Here is a 16,560-nt window from a genome sequence, read left to right on the forward strand (position 1 = left end):
ATGGTTGTTGATGACCTCCTATCATTCCCCTAGCCACACCTAATGCTATCACTCAGCCATCAGCACGTAATTCCTTTACCAGCTACATTCAAACAATGATGAGACGCCCTCCACCTCTGGCTATCTCCCCTCTCAGACTTCGGCTCTGTCACACAGATCAGAGGGCCCCTCCTCCTCCTCTCCGCATTCCAACATCTATATGAACTCTGTCACAGCTGATGCCCTGATGATGTGTGTGTGTGTGTGTGTGTGGGGTGAATAATGTGTGTCTACATGTAAAGGATTGCTTCTTTGTGCCTTTCACCCCCTGATGCTCAATGGTCCTGTGACAATGCTTTCCTTATGTACATAGCACACAGACACATGTGCAAACACAGCAACAGCACATTACACAGAGCAAAGTGTTACATGTGCTTACAAGGACATGACAGGACCTTAAGACTGGGCCTCATCACCACCATCAATGCTGCCGTCATTTGCATCATACGGAGATTGGGATTTCACAGAAAAAGAAGAAAGAACCACTTGACGTAGTTCCATCTGCAAAAGTTACCCATGATGGCGCCTCTCTCTCGCTGCCTCTCCCTCCCAAGCCTGGGTTACCTCAGGCATGGTGAAGAAGCCCATTCACAAGAGAAGATGGCTTGAGGAGACGGGAGAGCCTGCGTGCCAGGCATTCCACAGTACACAGTGGACACATTATTATGACATTTACAAAGCAAGCTAGATAGATACAACGTGATATGTGAGTGAGAAAAGGTTGTGTGTGACTTGCAGTGAGGCAAGAGAAAACCACAAACTAATACAGACTGAAAGAAAGCAGAAAGGCTTCTGACTGAACCACAGAGATTAAGCACACTCCAGACATGCTCTGTTTGAATTCAGACAAATTCATCAGCAATAAAAGCAGCTACAACCACATAATCATCCTGTTTACATAGGAAAAGTGCTGCTACTTTACTCAAATCTTGAGAGAAGGTAGGAATGTTGTTCATGATTTCTATCTTAACAGTAAGATTTCAATCTGCTATAATGATCTTTATATTCACAATATGTTTAACATATATGGTCAAAAGTAATTAGACAGTCAGGTCAGGGTACTTTTAGGTACTGGGGGTATTAGAGTGCTAAGCTGAGGAAGGCTGACTGTCTAGAGGAGAACAAATTGTCATTAAAAACTAAAATTTGAAGCTAAGCTGATCAGCTGCTGTACTGTAGTGTAAAGGCGTCTTCATATTTTAAAGACAAACATAAGACATAACTTTTAATTTTAATTTTGTCCATGTCGTGAGATGTTCAACAATCACACAAAAGGGTGTTTTATTACACTTTGTTGTGTATCATAATAATATGGTGACACAAGCATGAGATTTATAGTTTTTCCATATTAACATATATTACATATAAAAGACTCATACAAGTGTGTTTTGTTTTAAACACTTTAAAAAGGGTTTTTGATTGCATTAAGTGGTGTAAATGCAAGATTAATCCCTGTTCTGCACCAATCCAGATGTCGCCATGGGTGCTTTATATTACATGCAAACTGGAAAGCTGGCAGGTTTAACCTCAACTCAGGGCTGCTGACACGCATTTCGATGGTCCAAAGTCTTGCAAAATCAATTAGGCTGATTGGTTGCAGTAAAGATCAATTTGCAACACTGAACACAGACGTCTTTTCCTCCCATAACTGAGATTTGTAGCTTTAACAGCTGTTGCAAGGAATGCGTGTGGAAGAAAATGATCAGGTGGAATGTGCATGATCATCACACTGACATATTTTTTTGCCGCTGGTATGTTGTTGACAAGCGGAAGTGAACAACAGATCTACTCATGGAGACTTGAGGAGACAACGTGATGTGTAATTTGCCCCGTCGCAGATCCAGCTCTCCAGTTGGATGGCCAAAAAAAAAAAAGTGTCCCCATATCCACAGCCAGAGAACAACATTGAACAATAGCTCAAACTCTCATTCAGCATTGTGTGGAATGACGAAAGCAGTCCCATTTTTACAATTCGGCTAATGGAGGACAGACAGACAGGGGAAGGGTGTGCCTGAGGAGACAGAAATCCAATTTTTCTACCTTGCTGCTGAACTTTTCACCTGCACATTCCACACTGGATGCAGAGAATGAAAACATACATACCAAATGGTGTTCAGCTTCTGTAATTTTATCATGCATCAGTGGATATCAGCATCCTTTATGAAATGAACAAACACAGACTGCAGTCCAGTGGAGTTACAGGAACACTTAGTCATAACATATCATGCTGTGTCACAAGTGCTGAATAAGGATGTAATTTAAAATGTGCTTTTCAAAGCATCTTTAGTGATACCGAAACCAAAAATTGACACACTCCAGAAACTTCCATGGGTGTGATTAAGTAAATTTAAAAGTGAAACTACAACAGCAGGGTGCATTACCTAATGCCATGAAATAAGACAGCTGGTGGAAAGTAGAGCAGAAATGAAAATAAATTTTAATAATTGATTTATCTATATGTTTGAAAAATGGATTTATCTGGTTCCAGCTTTTTGTTGTAAAACTTTAAAGTCTGTCTAAGTCTTGTATAAGATTGTTTGATGGCTAAAACATGCAGTGGCAACTCCAATGCATCTATTTAATGAGTTTCCCAAAGAACGTTAACTACACGATCTAAAAGGGCAAATGACACACACACACACACCTGTTTATGGTCTATAATTGCTATTAATCATGCCACAAGTCGTTTTACAAGTGTTCTGTGCCTTATTATAACTGAACTTTATGAGGGTGATTTTAAACCCAAATACATTTCTTCATTTATTTATCTATCTAATGCACTCCTAACGTTGTGTTTTTCTTCTTCACTTTCATGCCCATGAATTTAGTTTCACAAATTTCATTGCTGGGGGGAGGTGGGGGGGGGGATCTTTTGGAGAGGCGGGGACAATTAGGGAGTCGGAGGTGATTGGCAATAGCTACACTGTGATTTGTCGAGCCTCCGCATGTCCCGCCTACGGGCGGTGTCTCGGACCTGCTGTATGTTGAAGCGTTGCGTTCAGAGAGCGTTGAGTTTAGAGGGTCTGTCTCTGCCGGGGTGACAAGTCGTACTGCTGGAACAACGAGGGGAAAGGAGCTGTCGTTTAAAGAAGAAAAAAAAAACCACACACTTTTCATCATCACCGCTGGATACGTAACTCGCCCTGGGGTTGGATTAACTTAACACCACTCTTTTTTAGTTTTTCTTTTTAATTTGCTTTAGAAGACTCCACAACTCACCGAAGACAATGGGATCCCAGTCATCCAAGGGAGAGGTGGCCGCGGAGGCGAACGCTGCTGCCGCGGATGCTGCAGCTGTTAAAACCGACGGACAGGTAATTACGCTCCACTGCGCTCCCTGCGCTGATTTTATCGATGGATGCAGAAAATAGAAAACAATAAAAGTTGAATTTCTCACATCAAAATGTCTACTTATGCCTATTTAGTCGACGGCAAATTAATTAAACTTGAATGTGAGGCACATTGTGGGTAAGTCAGGTGGGGCTCTCAGCATCCCTGTCTCCCGCCGAGGAGTTAGTCTCAGAGCTCCACAGAAAGTAATTAGCCTGTGGGGGGGGCTGTTATTGGTCTCTGATGTCCAAATTTAAAGCGCGAATGTATTTATTTGTGGCTGAGGTCTAACCTAAACCCCTAACAACGTGTTGGATAGTGCCAGGCAGAAGGGGGAGGGGGGCAGCCTGAGCGCACGTAGGCAGTCTACGCCTCCTCCCCTGCTTAAAAACAAGCCCGGGTGTCGTCTGGCCACCTATTTTGCAAATGTGGACTTTCCACAATGTAATATACATGTACGATGAGTCACATTTACTCATCTATATGATGCTTAAAGTCATCATTGGATTAATATGAAAATTAGCCACAAACTTGTGAAGGAATATATCAGACATGAATTCAGGATGACAAAATTAATTAAGATAATTAAATGTTAGCGGTTTGTTGTGTTTTATTTCACACCAGTGTAATAATCTGATGTGTTTTTAATTCTTCCATCGATGAGCTCCAGTCTGGTCTTTGTTGAGATGCTGTCTGTCTGGTACGTTAGGCGGTCTGTGAGGTGCTGCCGCCGCCTATCGTCAGATTAGAGTACTGCAAGGCGTCGCCTCTGAGCAGGCGACACGGTTGTTAATTGATGAGCACATCGATGCTGTGAACAGAAACAGATGCACAGCAGAAATCATCTTTTTTGTTGTTGATGTTTGAATATAAAAGCAAACATCTACAAACCTGATGTTTGTTTTTTTTTTCCAGGAGAATGGGCATGTGAAAACCAACGGCGATGTCTCTACAAAGCCTGATGGGGATGCTGCTGCTACCAATGGCTCTGCCGAGGCAGCCAAGGAGCCTGAAGCTGGCGCAGGAGGTGATGCCATTGAGCCAGCCCCTGCTGCAGATGGAGAGGCAGCCAAACCTGAGGGAGAGGCTGCTGCCAAGGAAACCCCCAAGAAGAAGAAGAAGAAGTTCTCCCTGAAGAAGTCCTTCAACTTCAAACTGAATCTGAAGAAGAGCAAGAAGAGCGAGGCGGTGAAAGAGGAAGCGGCGGCGGCGGCTGCTGCCCCGGTTGAGGAGAAGCCCGCCGAGAATGGAGATGCAGCTCCTGCAGAGGAGAAGAAGGAGGAGGTGAAGGAGGAGGCTGCCGCTGCCACAGAGGCTCCAAAGGTGGAGGAGGGGCCGGCTAAAGAGGAGGCCCCCAAGGAGGAGGCCAAAGAGGCGGCTGCTCCTGCCCCTGAGGCCACAAAACCAACAGAGGAGAGCAGCTCGACCCCCGCTCCCTCTGAAAAGAAAGAGTGATTGTACCTTTAGCTCACAATGAACTGGGTGAACTGTTTTTCAAGAGAGAGAGAGAGAGAGAGAGAAAATTTAAAGAGTATATATATATATTTATATATATATGTGTATATGTATACATATGTATATGGATATATGTATATGTAAATATATACACATGTATGTGAGAGACTCCTTCGACGTGCCACTTTTCGTCATGATATCAAGACGACAGACTAGATTCACTAGATCACTTCCCTGGTTACTGCTCGCCATCTGGACCTGGACTGAGTTTTAGGCTGTGGGTTGGGTCGCTGTTTGGGAAAAAAATGGATATTAATGACACCATGAAGTATAGATGAATGAAGGATGGAGTCGAAGCATCTTTTCCCTAAAAATCTACAGATCAAGATGCCTCCTTGCTGAAGGAATGATGCTAGAAAAGATACTAGGACACCAACCACCACTTGAAATGACTGTTAAATAAAGAAAAAACAAAAAGAAATCAGAAAATTAAGAGACTCGCCAACTTTTTACATTCCTATATTTTAACCCAAATTTGAAGTATTTTGTGGTGTATTATAGAGAACCATCTTAAAGATTCAGAGAAGCTATGTCATGTTTGTTTAAAGAAAAAAAATAGACAATTTTGATTTTTACCTTACTATGAAAAAAAGAACACTTAAGCTTGCTATGTTCACTGTTGCGGTTTGATATGAAGCAGAGTTGTTTATCTGTCGTGTGTGAGCCTGAATCTGCTTTGTCTCTGTAAATACATTGGATTGATTTCTGTTCTTTATTTTGCTAATGTTGACAGATGTTACTGGTTTTATTGTAAAGTTGATAATGGTAAAATAAATGTTGGTTACCTGCCTGTTGACGTGTCTTCACAGTTATTTCTATAATGCATCATCAGAGGTAGGTACGTCCCATTGTCATAGCAGGAACATCACAGTGTCGGCTAACAGCAGGAGGGAAGTGAGTACTGGATAAACCGTGTAAATGAGTGTAAGTATTGCACAGATGACTGAGGAGACATTTTTATCTCTTATGTGTGCAGAGTACAAAGGAATAAACAATTGGAGCAGCTGTTATTTCCTTTCATGTTTGACCTAAAAACCTCATTTACAGTGAGAGTACAGAACTTTTCAAACATGAAATGGCACTGCTGCTTCTGTAGCTACAATAATCTGCATATGAATCCTCTACTGCCATTGGACTGGCATGAGTCAGTTTATAATAACGATATTGGGCATTTGCACCTCTGTTTCTCTCCTGCACGAAGCAGCACTATTAGCTTCTAATATGGCTATAGATGTTATTAAAGCTCATAGTGTTTTGCTTTCTGCTATTTTCTATGTCTTCTTTAAGTAAAAAGCCGTGGCAAGCCCAGATAGCATTACAGTACAGAAGTGAACTGAACAGGTAAAACTGACTTTATTCTGCCAAACCATGTAATAGTGATCATATGGATGACCTTTGATCAAGTAAACTAGATTGTCTTTTTAGCACTACTTATACCGCTGTAATGCCAGGAGGTACAGATATTAGGGAAAAACTGTGCAGGTGAGTTTGGTTTAATTACCATTGCATCCCAAAACCTCAGGTGTGACATTCAGGAAGAACAACCAGTAAAAATGCTAATCATCCACAGTCAAGCCTTCACTTGATAGGCCATAATCTTCTATGGAATAAGCTCATTTGTTAAGAGATAATTGAAATATGTTACACTCCATGTTAGTTCCACTGACCCCTGGCCCTCTATTAGTCTTGTGGCCCTGGGGTCAGCACTGTGACCTCTGCCCTCCCCCATAATATCCCTCTATCTGAAGGTGAGCAGCCTCCTGAGTTTGCCTCGCTGTTCTGGGTGAACTGACCTAGTTCACATGATGATATGATGAGTTGAGATCTGAGCTACATTTGGATACAGCCTTCAAACAACTATGAATTATTTAGACTGAGCTGGAGCCCCCATTTGATGCAGCTCGTGCAGCGAATGTGATTGTTAACCTTAAACAGTACTTTTGTTCTTACTGCAGACTATACACTCATAGCCCACCTGCTAGTGCCTTCATTCTTTGTGGCACAGATTGAACAAGATGCTCGAACCATTCCTTAAAGATCTGATGATAGCATCACTGCAGACACCACCACCAAGCAGCCTGAATTGGTGATACAAGGCATGCGCTATGTTCTGACCCAACCACCTAAACGTTGCAGGTAAACCTGAGACTCATCAGACCAATCTTCTACTGAGCCTGTGTAATTGCACCTTCAATTTTCTGTTCTTAGCTGACAGGAGTGGCACCCGCTGTGCTCTTCTGCAGCTGTCGCCCATCTGCTTCAAGGTTCGATGTGTCCAGAGATGGTATTCTGCATACCTTGCTTGTAACAAGTGGTTATTTGAGTTACTGTTGTCTTTTATCATCTCAAACCAGTCTTCCAAATAAGGTGTTCTTTCATGCTCTACTGTTCCTGTAAAACAAAAGAAAAAACAGGCATATTTTAACTTGACACCAAAAAATCATCAATTTAGTATGACCATTTTTAACCTTTTTGGAAATTGTCTACCATATATATCATTTCTTAAAGAGGGGATTTGCCGCCCTCTGTTGGACTCTTATCGCTGTGTCTTCTTGTCTGTGCTGTAGTTTGTTCCTGTACAGGTGCACTGATTGAGGCTGTGGCTGCTGGGTGGGTCACTGTGTGACTCACCAGTTACTCATCTGCCAGTCAAGCAGTCTGCTGTATTTAAGGACCTTCCACTGACCTGATCTCCACCAGTTCTTCAGGTTATCTCAGCAGCAGCAGTACTTGGACCTGCTGCGTGAGTCTTTGGGCTTTTTGTAAAGGTTATTGGATCACTAATTAGTTTTCCTCTGTGCTTTAGGTTCAGCCACAGCTCCACTGTTTTTTTTCAATTTTCTGACCTACTAACTTTTTTTTTAATATCTACGAAAATGTTTTCACCAATTTATTATCACCCATTTGAATTCTCCATCATAAAGGGTCTTTCTTTCTTGCATTTTTACAAAGAAATGAAGCAAACTCTTACCCCAATGTGAGGCTGGGTGCCCCAAAAAATTAATTCTTTTTAACTTTTGTCTAAATATTTTCCCAGAACAAGTAATACTGATACATATGTCAAATTTAAATGATTGATTGTATAAATAATTCAAAAAAGTCCACAGCATGGTATTGGGCAAAGAAAAAACAGGTTTAACTACACCTTGGTCCATTTGCCACACTATTAATTAGACAGTGAAAACCAAAGTACCAAATATTTGACATACAGCAGGACTTGAACTGGACTGTTGCTGACAGATGTTCTAGGCTGCCACTGGACACCATCTCTGATAAAAGAATAATCTTTGATAAAACGAATCCTTATCAGATAACACAGTGAGGTGCAAATGATTAGAGCTGCTTTTTAATGGGTCACCTTTTTAGTGTTTAATCTATTCTACACAGCCATGTTTTGCATAACATGATGTACGTGAGATTCTCTGACTGATTATTTCAGATAGGTTGCATTTTCCATTCAGTAGTGACAGGTATCTGCAGAGATTTGGGCCTTAAAAGGAGAAACAGGTCTACACTGACAGCTGGTGGCCAATATATGTAACACCACCAAGCTGGTCCCCTTTTGTTCATCTGCTCCAGAAGTAAGAGGCTGGAATCACTGCTGATTAGCTTTAAATCAGGAAAGGACAGTACATAAAAATAACTCTCCTTATTTATAATATGCTTAATTTTATATTTGTCAAAATCCCAGATCCCAGTGAACACAAAGGAGCCTTTCTAATCGCACTGACCGATGCCTGACTGCCCGTTATCAAATCTAAAGCTATATATAAATCTCCCTGTTATTAAATTAAAAAGTACGTTTTAACTCTATCCCTTGTATATCCCTATTCTACAGTGGTCTAGACACCAGTCTGTCTGAATGGGCCTGCGTGTTCGGCGGTCCTCGGTTTGTAATACCGGCGCCTCCCAGTCGGGCGGGTGTACCTTCGTGATTGGCTGACAAATACTGGACGCGTGCTGCTTGGTGCCAGAGAGAAACCGGCGAGCAGCCCTGCAGCCAGAGACATTTTATGTTAGGAGAGCCGTCCGAAACTGACTGCAATTCACCTAGAGGGCGCTGTATGGCGAGGAGGAACCGGAGCTCGAGAAAGTGGCTAAATGTATTATTTACACCTGTTGACAAAACAAGCACACATTTGATTTCATTTTGGCTAATGCGTTGTTTACTACACATCCAAGCTGAATTTAAATAGCCAAATGTTATTTCATTTTTTTAGCTCATATAATTGTATCCATAATACGCTAGCATTCCGCTCGTGGTTGCTGATTGGGTAGTTTATATAAGATTGCGACAGGTGAGACTTCCTCGATGGCAGCTGGAGTCCTCAGATGCATGCGCAGATGTTTATCTTTAGGGGTTCTGCGCATAGATCTGCGGTTGCTCTTTGGATGTGTTAAATCAAAATGGTGTCTACCGTAAAGTGTTTGCGCATACGTGACGTCACCGATAGTTATTAAACAGTATTTTTCTAAATTTGTATAGCTAAAAATCTCCATAGTGTATAAATTGATCTATATCTGGTGTTTTTAAGCTTTATATTGATAATATGATAAAAATATTTAAGTCTTCGTTGACGTTTACTGCAGTTCCGTAGGAGCCCATTCATTCCGCCCCCTAATCCACACACTGCGACTTCTTCTTGTGTAGAACTTCTCTGGCACGACGCTGTGGAGTAATTGGTGTAAAATGGCGCTGTCTCAAGGAACAAAGAAAAAAGTTTGTTATTACTATGACGGTAAATATTGATATGCACTTCCGATTCTCCAATCATTTAAGCGGTCATAGTAGTGTCTAAACGTTTTAAGGCATTTTGGGTATATTTCTTTTTTCTATAGCTTGCCATACATCCATGCTAGCATGCCGGTGTATCAAGCTAACGCTAGCTCCTCGTTCGGCAAACCTGCCTATTTCAGCTGCATGAAATGCTGAGTTAGCCATTAGCTTGAAACGGCATGCACTGTATTTTCAGGTTTTTATCTTAGTTTCAACATATTCAACGATCGATTTTTTTGTAGTTTATTGAAGGCTTAAATTAGATATTAATTGATGCATGTGGCCTGATATGGTCATAGAATACACTAGATCTATGATGCTATCTGGCGCTAAACCCATCAACGTCCCTACAACTTGCTAACAACTTCAGAGAAGAGGGGACTGCTGCACCGGCTGCGAATATGATCAGCGTTGTGTAGCGATGGTTTCATGCAAATAAATGTACTTGTATCATATTGCATTTTCTTTTTCTTTCATGCAGAGTCTCAACTTAATACAATTGCAATATGGTATAGACATTACAGCGGCTTGTGTTTTGCGTTAATTGAAACCAGTAGGCTTTGTCATGTAATTTTAAAAATGTAGCTGAAAATTAAATAATCAAATCAAGTGAATCAGTCATGCAGGTTTGAGTAAAAACCCGTTATTGTTTTGTCAAAGGTGATGTGGGAAACTACTACTATGGTCAGGGCCATCCCATGAAACCCCACAGGATCCGCATGACACACAACCTCCTCCTCAACTATGGACTGTACAGGAAAATGGAGATCTATGTAAGTCATATATTGATCTTGAGTTTAGATTAATGCACATTTATTGCATTAAAGATTAAGCCTTCACTTTCTTTCTCATCACCTCCACTTGTAATTTCAGAGACCACACAAAGCCAGTGGGGAAGAGATGACAAAATACCACAGTGATGATTACATTAAGTTCCTGAGGTCCATCCGACCAGACAACATGTCAGAGTATAGCAAACAAATGCAGAGATGTGAGTATTCTGTTCTCCCTTCATGGACTCTTATGTATTCCTTATGTTGTGTTATAGTAGAACTGTATGTCATTTTCTTTTCTTTTTTAACAGTCAATGTTGGAGAGGACTGTCCAGTGTTTGATGGTCTGTTTGAGTTTTGCCAGCTCTCAACAGGAGGCTCTGTGGGTAAGTTATTTAAACCACACTTGCCTTCATTCTTCTGGTACATTGTGCTTATCCATAGATGACAAGGTTAGGATAAAAGTTTCAGCCATTTAGTACTAATACTCGATAGTAACAATAACTTGACAAATTAACACAAACATTCTCCTTTCCTCCAGCTGGAGCTGTGAAGTTGAACAAGCAGCAGACTGACATCGCCATCAACTGGGCTGGTGGTCTCCATCATGCCAAGAAGTCAGAGGCCTCTGGCTTTTGCTATGTGAACGACATTGTATTGGCTATACTGGAGCTGCTCAAGTAAGCTAAGCATCACGCTAAGTCTTAGAGACATGTTGCATGGTGTTGTTGAACATGGTTATGTCCACATCTGCCATAAAGCAATATGTTTGATGCTCATGCAGTTAATTTTAAACTGTTGTAAGATGTGTAGCCTGTTAGTTCTTTGGTAGTAGAATATGGAAGTTCAGACATAATTAGTTGGATTCTGTGCTCTGTCTAGATACCACCAGAGAGTGTTATACATCGACATTGACATCCACCATGGTGATGGAGTAGAAGAGGCCTTCTACACCACAGACAGGGTCATGACTGTTTCTTTCCACAAGTATGGGGAGTACTTCCCTGGCACTGGAGATCTGAGGGTTAGGTTTTTTCTGTTGTATGAGTTGACATTTTTGCCAAAACTCAATCTTGTACATATGTTAATTTAATGTCTTGACTGCATATAGGACATTGGAGCAGGAAAGGGTAAATACTATGCAGTGAACTACCCTCTCAGAGATGGCATTGATGATGAATCCTATGAAGCTATCTTCAAACCTGTAAGTTTTCTTTTTGCATGAAATACTTTTTTTTCTTACTAGCACAGAAGTATACAATTCCCTGATCTAACGTGTGCAAATGTTTGGGTCAGATCATGGCTAAGGTTATGGAGATGTACCAGCCAAGTGCTGTGGTGCTCCAGTGTGGTGCTGATTCTCTTTCTGGAGACAGACTGGGTTGCTTCAACCTCACCATCAAAGGTATAAACACGCCTTACCAAAGACCACACGATAACCTTTGTATACACTGAGAATGTGATATGATGATGTGTTGATTCCCAGGTCATGCCAAGTGTGTAGAGTACATCAAAAGTTTCAACCTCCCCCTGCTGATGCTTGGTGGTGGAGGCTACACCATTCGTAATGTGGCCCGTTGTTGGACCTACGAAACTGCCGTCGCCTTGGACTGCTCCATTCCCAATGAGCTGCCTTACAATGATTATTTTGAGTACTTTGGGCCTGATTTCAAGCTGCACATCAGCCCCTCCAACATGACCAATCAGAACACAAATGAGTACTTGGAGAAGATCAAACAGCGGCTGTTTGAAAACCTCCGTATGCTGCCTCATGCCCCTGGAGTCCAGATGCAGGCAATCCCTGAAGATGCTCCTCATCCTGACAGCGGAGATGAAGATGAAGAAGACCCAGACAAACGTGTCTCTAGTAAGCGACAGTAGCAGGCATCAACACTCAAATGTCATTTGATAGTGTTCGGTGTAGTAATGAGCTTTGTATTTGTGTGTCTTCTGTCTTTCAGTACGGGCCCATGACAAGAGGATAGCCTGTGAAGAGGAGTTTTCTGATTCAGAGGATGAGGCAGAGGGGCAGGGTGGAGGACGCAGGAACACAGCTAACCACAAGAAGGCCAAACGAGTGAAGAAGGAGGAAGAAAAGGAAGCAGAGGAAAAGAAGGGTGAGACTGTTCAGATACTTCTTTCTACTTTTAGTAGGTGCTGCGTACAACATGGAGAGTCAATTATAAGAATTACACCAGTCTGGAACAGATTTACAGCTACACCAGGTTATGTTGACACAGCACACAGCATAGGAGGTGCAATCAACAGAAGATCATGACAGACACAGCCTGGTGCTTGAAAGAGGAGATTGTAGAAATTAAGTGTCCAAGAAATTTGGCAGAAGAGCATTTAAACAGACAAGAGAAGCAACTGCAACTGCAACTGCAAATGACTGATAAGCATGTTAAACTTGCCCAAACTGGGATAGGATTTAGGCTACTTTGTTGTATTTTACACTGTAAAAACTTGTTTCTGTATCAACTGGCACTATTACTTTCTGCACAAGTATTGTACTGTACATACAGGTGATCAGTTGGTCAGAAAGGCATGTTTGCATAACTTCAAAATACTCCAGCTGACATCCTGTGCATAGGCTTTGCTGTTATTTTGGCTTGTTAAATTGTATAATTTTATGTGCATGGTGTCTGATCATGATCTGGTTTCTTTCTTTTTAGAAGTGAAAGAGGAAGAGAAGGAAGAAGAGAAGATGGATACATCAGGGTAAGTGCAGTCACTGTTGAAGTTGAGCACCACAACTGAATTTGCACTGTTGTATGAATTAAGGCCTAAAGGTTTAAAGCTAAAGGCTTTTTAATACTAAATCAGGGTTCCAGCTTACTTGTCTGTCCAGTTGAGTAGCAGTGACCTAAAGAAATTTGAAATGGGAATATTTTCTAATTAGGGGTGCCATCAATTATTGATAATTATTCAGTGGTTCTTATTTAGTGATTGGCTTGTATATCCCAAAATCGCACTGCATATGTCCGGCATAAGGCAACAAATAAAATGTTCAAAATGTAATGTATTCAAGTTAAACTTTGCTGTGGTCATGTTATATATCACAATGGTAAATATTGCACTTCAAAATCTTTAAGCTTATTTAACAGTTCTACACGCTGACCTAACTTGCAACAGTTACATTTACAGTAGCCACTGTCTTAGTGCTGTCTGTGTGCGAGACTAAACCCTATACAGATCATCACCACTGATCTTTCTGATGTGTGTCTGGCACAGTGATAAAATGCTTAGACTTCCTCCTTTAAATGTGTGTTTCAGACCAAAAGAGGAGGTGAAGACAACTTGAACAGGAGCACAGGGAGAAGATGGTCTTACTGTTGTCCCGAAGCCTCTCTGAATCTCCTGCAGCAAAGATAGGACATCTTTGTTTTCCTTTTATACTATGTGTTCCAATGGGCAGCCCTGGTTTACTCCGTATTACTTAAAATTGTATCAGAGCTCAGTGACTCATCAGCAGTCTAGTCAGTTACTTTGATCAATTTAGTGTCACTATCTTGTCCCTCCTTGTTGTTTTAACTCCCATACCAGCACTCCATGCAGTTTAAAACGATACACAAATCCTGTAGCTGCTTCGTGAACCAGGTCTGTTTTATTAAGAAGAAAACCACCCAGAGTGTTACTGTTCCTATCCTGGCATTTGAGACTGAATCGTGTTTGTGGGGCTCAAGCTAAAGCACCTGCAGAGATGTAGATGATTTACAGGCGCTCACATGCAAAAAGGCTTTCTGTTAGTGTTGAGACATTTATTTATGATACTGTTAGAAGAACCAGCATTGTGTATACTGTTGTTTGCCTTGCTGAGTTAATTCACCACTGAAAGCATGTTTAGAATGATCTCGCCTTTAGCATGTAAATATTACTCTGCCTTTGCCCAGACAGTTTCTCTCTGCTTAGTAAGTTATTTTAAGATTGTGGATACAGTGGGTCCTTTTAGCCCGTCTTCCTCTGTTCTGTGTTTTCTCTATTTTATATTTTTCCCGTCTTGTTTGTATGTTCATGTATGAATGAGTGTCAACCTCTTATGAGGCTTACAGTTTGAGTGAGTGACTTATTTTAGATATTTTATACCATTACTCAGAGTCAGCCACGGCATGGCCCTCTACATGTTTGTTTAGAGTTCTATCCTTGTGAAATGTATTATCATAACTTTTGTTATAAAAAAATAAAAAAAGAAACAATCCACTTTTTGACTTGTGAGACCAAAGGTAATACAACAAATTAGTAGCTGGAAGAACACACTTTCAGTGAGTAATTTAATGGTAATTTGCAGCGGAATGACAAGAGAGGATGCATCAACTTAAATACACGATTCAGTGGTGTGTTATAGTCCATTTGCAATCAAACTTTATAAATCCAGGTGCAGAGTTTCCAAGTGATGTTACAAAAATTCCTCTAAGAAAAAAGGACAAAGATTAAGCCACTCGCAGCCAACCACTGTACTGTTAACCTGTACGTTGACTTCAGATGAAGGTGAAGTGGTCAGCTGACTGTAAATGCACTCTTTGCCTGACTGGACTGAGTCTGCTAGCTGAAGCTGTGTGGGTTGAGAATGCTGACGGTTTATGCTTCCAGTTCAAAGTCAAAGTACTGTGGGTCAAAGTAATGAATCCTTACGTATCCGTCTTCACCTCCACTGCTGTAACTGTTAAAAAAAACAAAAGTAAAGAAAAAATATTAGCAGTGGTACAACAGTTGTATCCTGATCAGATAAGTGCAGTTATCCTGTACCTCTTGCCATCAGGGTGGAATGCCACACAGTTGATTGGGCCGAAATGACCTTTGACCCTGCCAAACTCCTCTTCATAGGCAGCATGGAAGAACCTGAAGATAACAGAGTGGTTAAGTTGCATGTATGTGTATATATAAAACCATCTGAATAAAATGGCACAATTTGGCTCACCTGGCCTCAAACTTCCCAATTCTGGTGGAGGTAGTTGTGACCTCCATGGCTTCCTGTCCACCTCCCATCACCACCTGAATAAAACAACATATTTAAGTGTTAAAATGAGTGACAGAATCCTACTTTATGTGACACATGCAAATGTCAAAACACCAGTCAAATTTCTTACGTGCTCCATAATGGGCGAGATGGCAGCAGAGTTGACCGGCCGCTCGGTCTTAAAGGTTTTGATATGATCCAATGAGGTGGAGTCAAACAACTACAATGAAACCAGGATAAGGAATATGGTGTAATATCAGTCTTACTGATTTAAACGCTGAATCAAATATAACCAACAATTAGGTAATTCTACACTGGTAAAGAACTGAATATGTAAGTGTCAGGAGAGTGGTTAAAGGTCTTACCTTGGCAGTATTGTCCTTGGAGGCACTGATAAACATGGTGAGATCCACTGATGTCTGGATGTCATTGATCTGCTTGGTGTGCTCTTTGGCCTTCTTTAGGACCTCTCCAGACTGTCCACAAAAAAGCACACATTATAACCTACAACTTTCTAAACTAAAACAGCATTAATCCTTACACTCTGTGCCACACATCACAACAGTCTGTTTCCAGTGTGTCTGACCTTGGCGCTGAACTGATTGAACTCTCCATTCTCATGGCCGGCGATGACAAACTCTCCCAGAGGTCCCCACACAGCACTGGTAATCTTGGTTTCGCTACAAGGTATCGACAGGTACGGCTGGTTGTCATCTGCAGACGCAGAGAGAAATACCTCCTTAACACAGCTGACAGGAGACATGTCTCACATCTGAGATGTAATTGACTGTACATATTAAACCTGTAACATTTAAATTACTGTAGTTTTGTATTAAATACATTTTCATTTATATATAGTTATTGTTTTATGATTTTTTTTGAAATCACATTTTAGCCTAACAGTTTGCAGAGAGCATTCATGTTAATGTTATTGGTTTATTATAGATCCCCATTAGTCACTGCCTCAGCAGCGACTATTCTTCCTGGGGTCCACGATTAGAACATGAAAAACTACAACGTATAGATTTAAAAGTTCCTATGCTAATCTGAATATTCACATCATGATAAGCACACACATACATAGTCAAGTCTTCAAAAGACAATAATCCCAGCAAAAACAACTGAATCATAGTTTATAAAACAGACTGACGTAAAAGTTGTTACAAGAT

At 41.0% G+C, this 16,560-nt stretch overlaps 3 protein-coding genes across 3 annotated transcripts in view; 2 read left to right on the forward strand and 1 right to left on the reverse strand.

Moving 5' to 3' along the window:
* Positions 1–3,061: 3,061 nt before the first annotated feature.
* marcksl1b (MARCKS-like 1b) lies at positions 3,062–5,674 on the forward strand. The gene is made up of 2 exons (XM_028399070.1): positions 3,062–3,353; positions 4,285–5,674. The coding sequence occupies exons 1-2, from the start codon at positions 3,267–3,269 to the stop codon at positions 4,822–4,824; spliced, it is 627 nt and encodes a 208-aa protein (XP_028254871.1). The 5' UTR covers positions 3,062–3,266; the 3' UTR covers positions 4,825–5,674.
* A 3,865-nt stretch (positions 5,675–9,539) lies between these two features.
* Positions 9,540–14,634, forward strand: LOC114428135 (probable histone deacetylase 1-B). Its single transcript, XM_028396487.1, has 12 exons — positions 9,540–9,623; positions 10,322–10,434; positions 10,535–10,652; positions 10,746–10,820; positions 10,976–11,114; positions 11,317–11,458; positions 11,546–11,638; positions 11,731–11,839; positions 11,921–12,301; positions 12,396–12,551; positions 13,110–13,155; positions 13,711–14,634. Exons 1-12 carry the CDS (start codon positions 9,575–9,577, stop codon positions 13,736–13,738), a joined length of 1,449 nt encoding a protein of 482 aa, XP_028252288.1. The 5' UTR covers positions 9,540–9,574; the 3' UTR covers positions 13,739–14,634.
* A 36-nt stretch (positions 14,635–14,670) lies between these two features.
* Positions 14,671–16,560, reverse strand: part of eif3i (eukaryotic translation initiation factor 3, subunit I) — a 5,374-nt gene continuing 3,484 nt past the window's right edge. Inside the window, exons 6-11 of the mRNA XM_028396500.1 lie at positions 15,978–16,105; positions 15,757–15,867; positions 15,522–15,611; positions 15,353–15,426; positions 15,181–15,273; positions 14,671–15,094 (exon numbers count right to left, since the gene is read on the reverse strand). Coding sequence (XP_028252301.1) covers positions 15,013–15,094; positions 15,181–15,273; positions 15,353–15,426; positions 15,522–15,611; positions 15,757–15,867; positions 15,978–16,105 — 578 coding nt within the window. The 3' untranslated portion in view covers positions 14,671–15,012. The remainder of the gene's footprint in view (positions 15,095–15,180; positions 15,274–15,352; positions 15,427–15,521; positions 15,612–15,756; positions 15,868–15,977; positions 16,106–16,560) is intronic.

Source organism: Parambassis ranga, chromosome 2, assembly GCF_900634625.1.
Source record: "Parambassis ranga chromosome 2, fParRan2.1, whole genome shotgun sequence".
NCBI classification, from domain to species: Eukaryota; Metazoa; Chordata; class Actinopteri; family Ambassidae; genus Parambassis; species Parambassis ranga.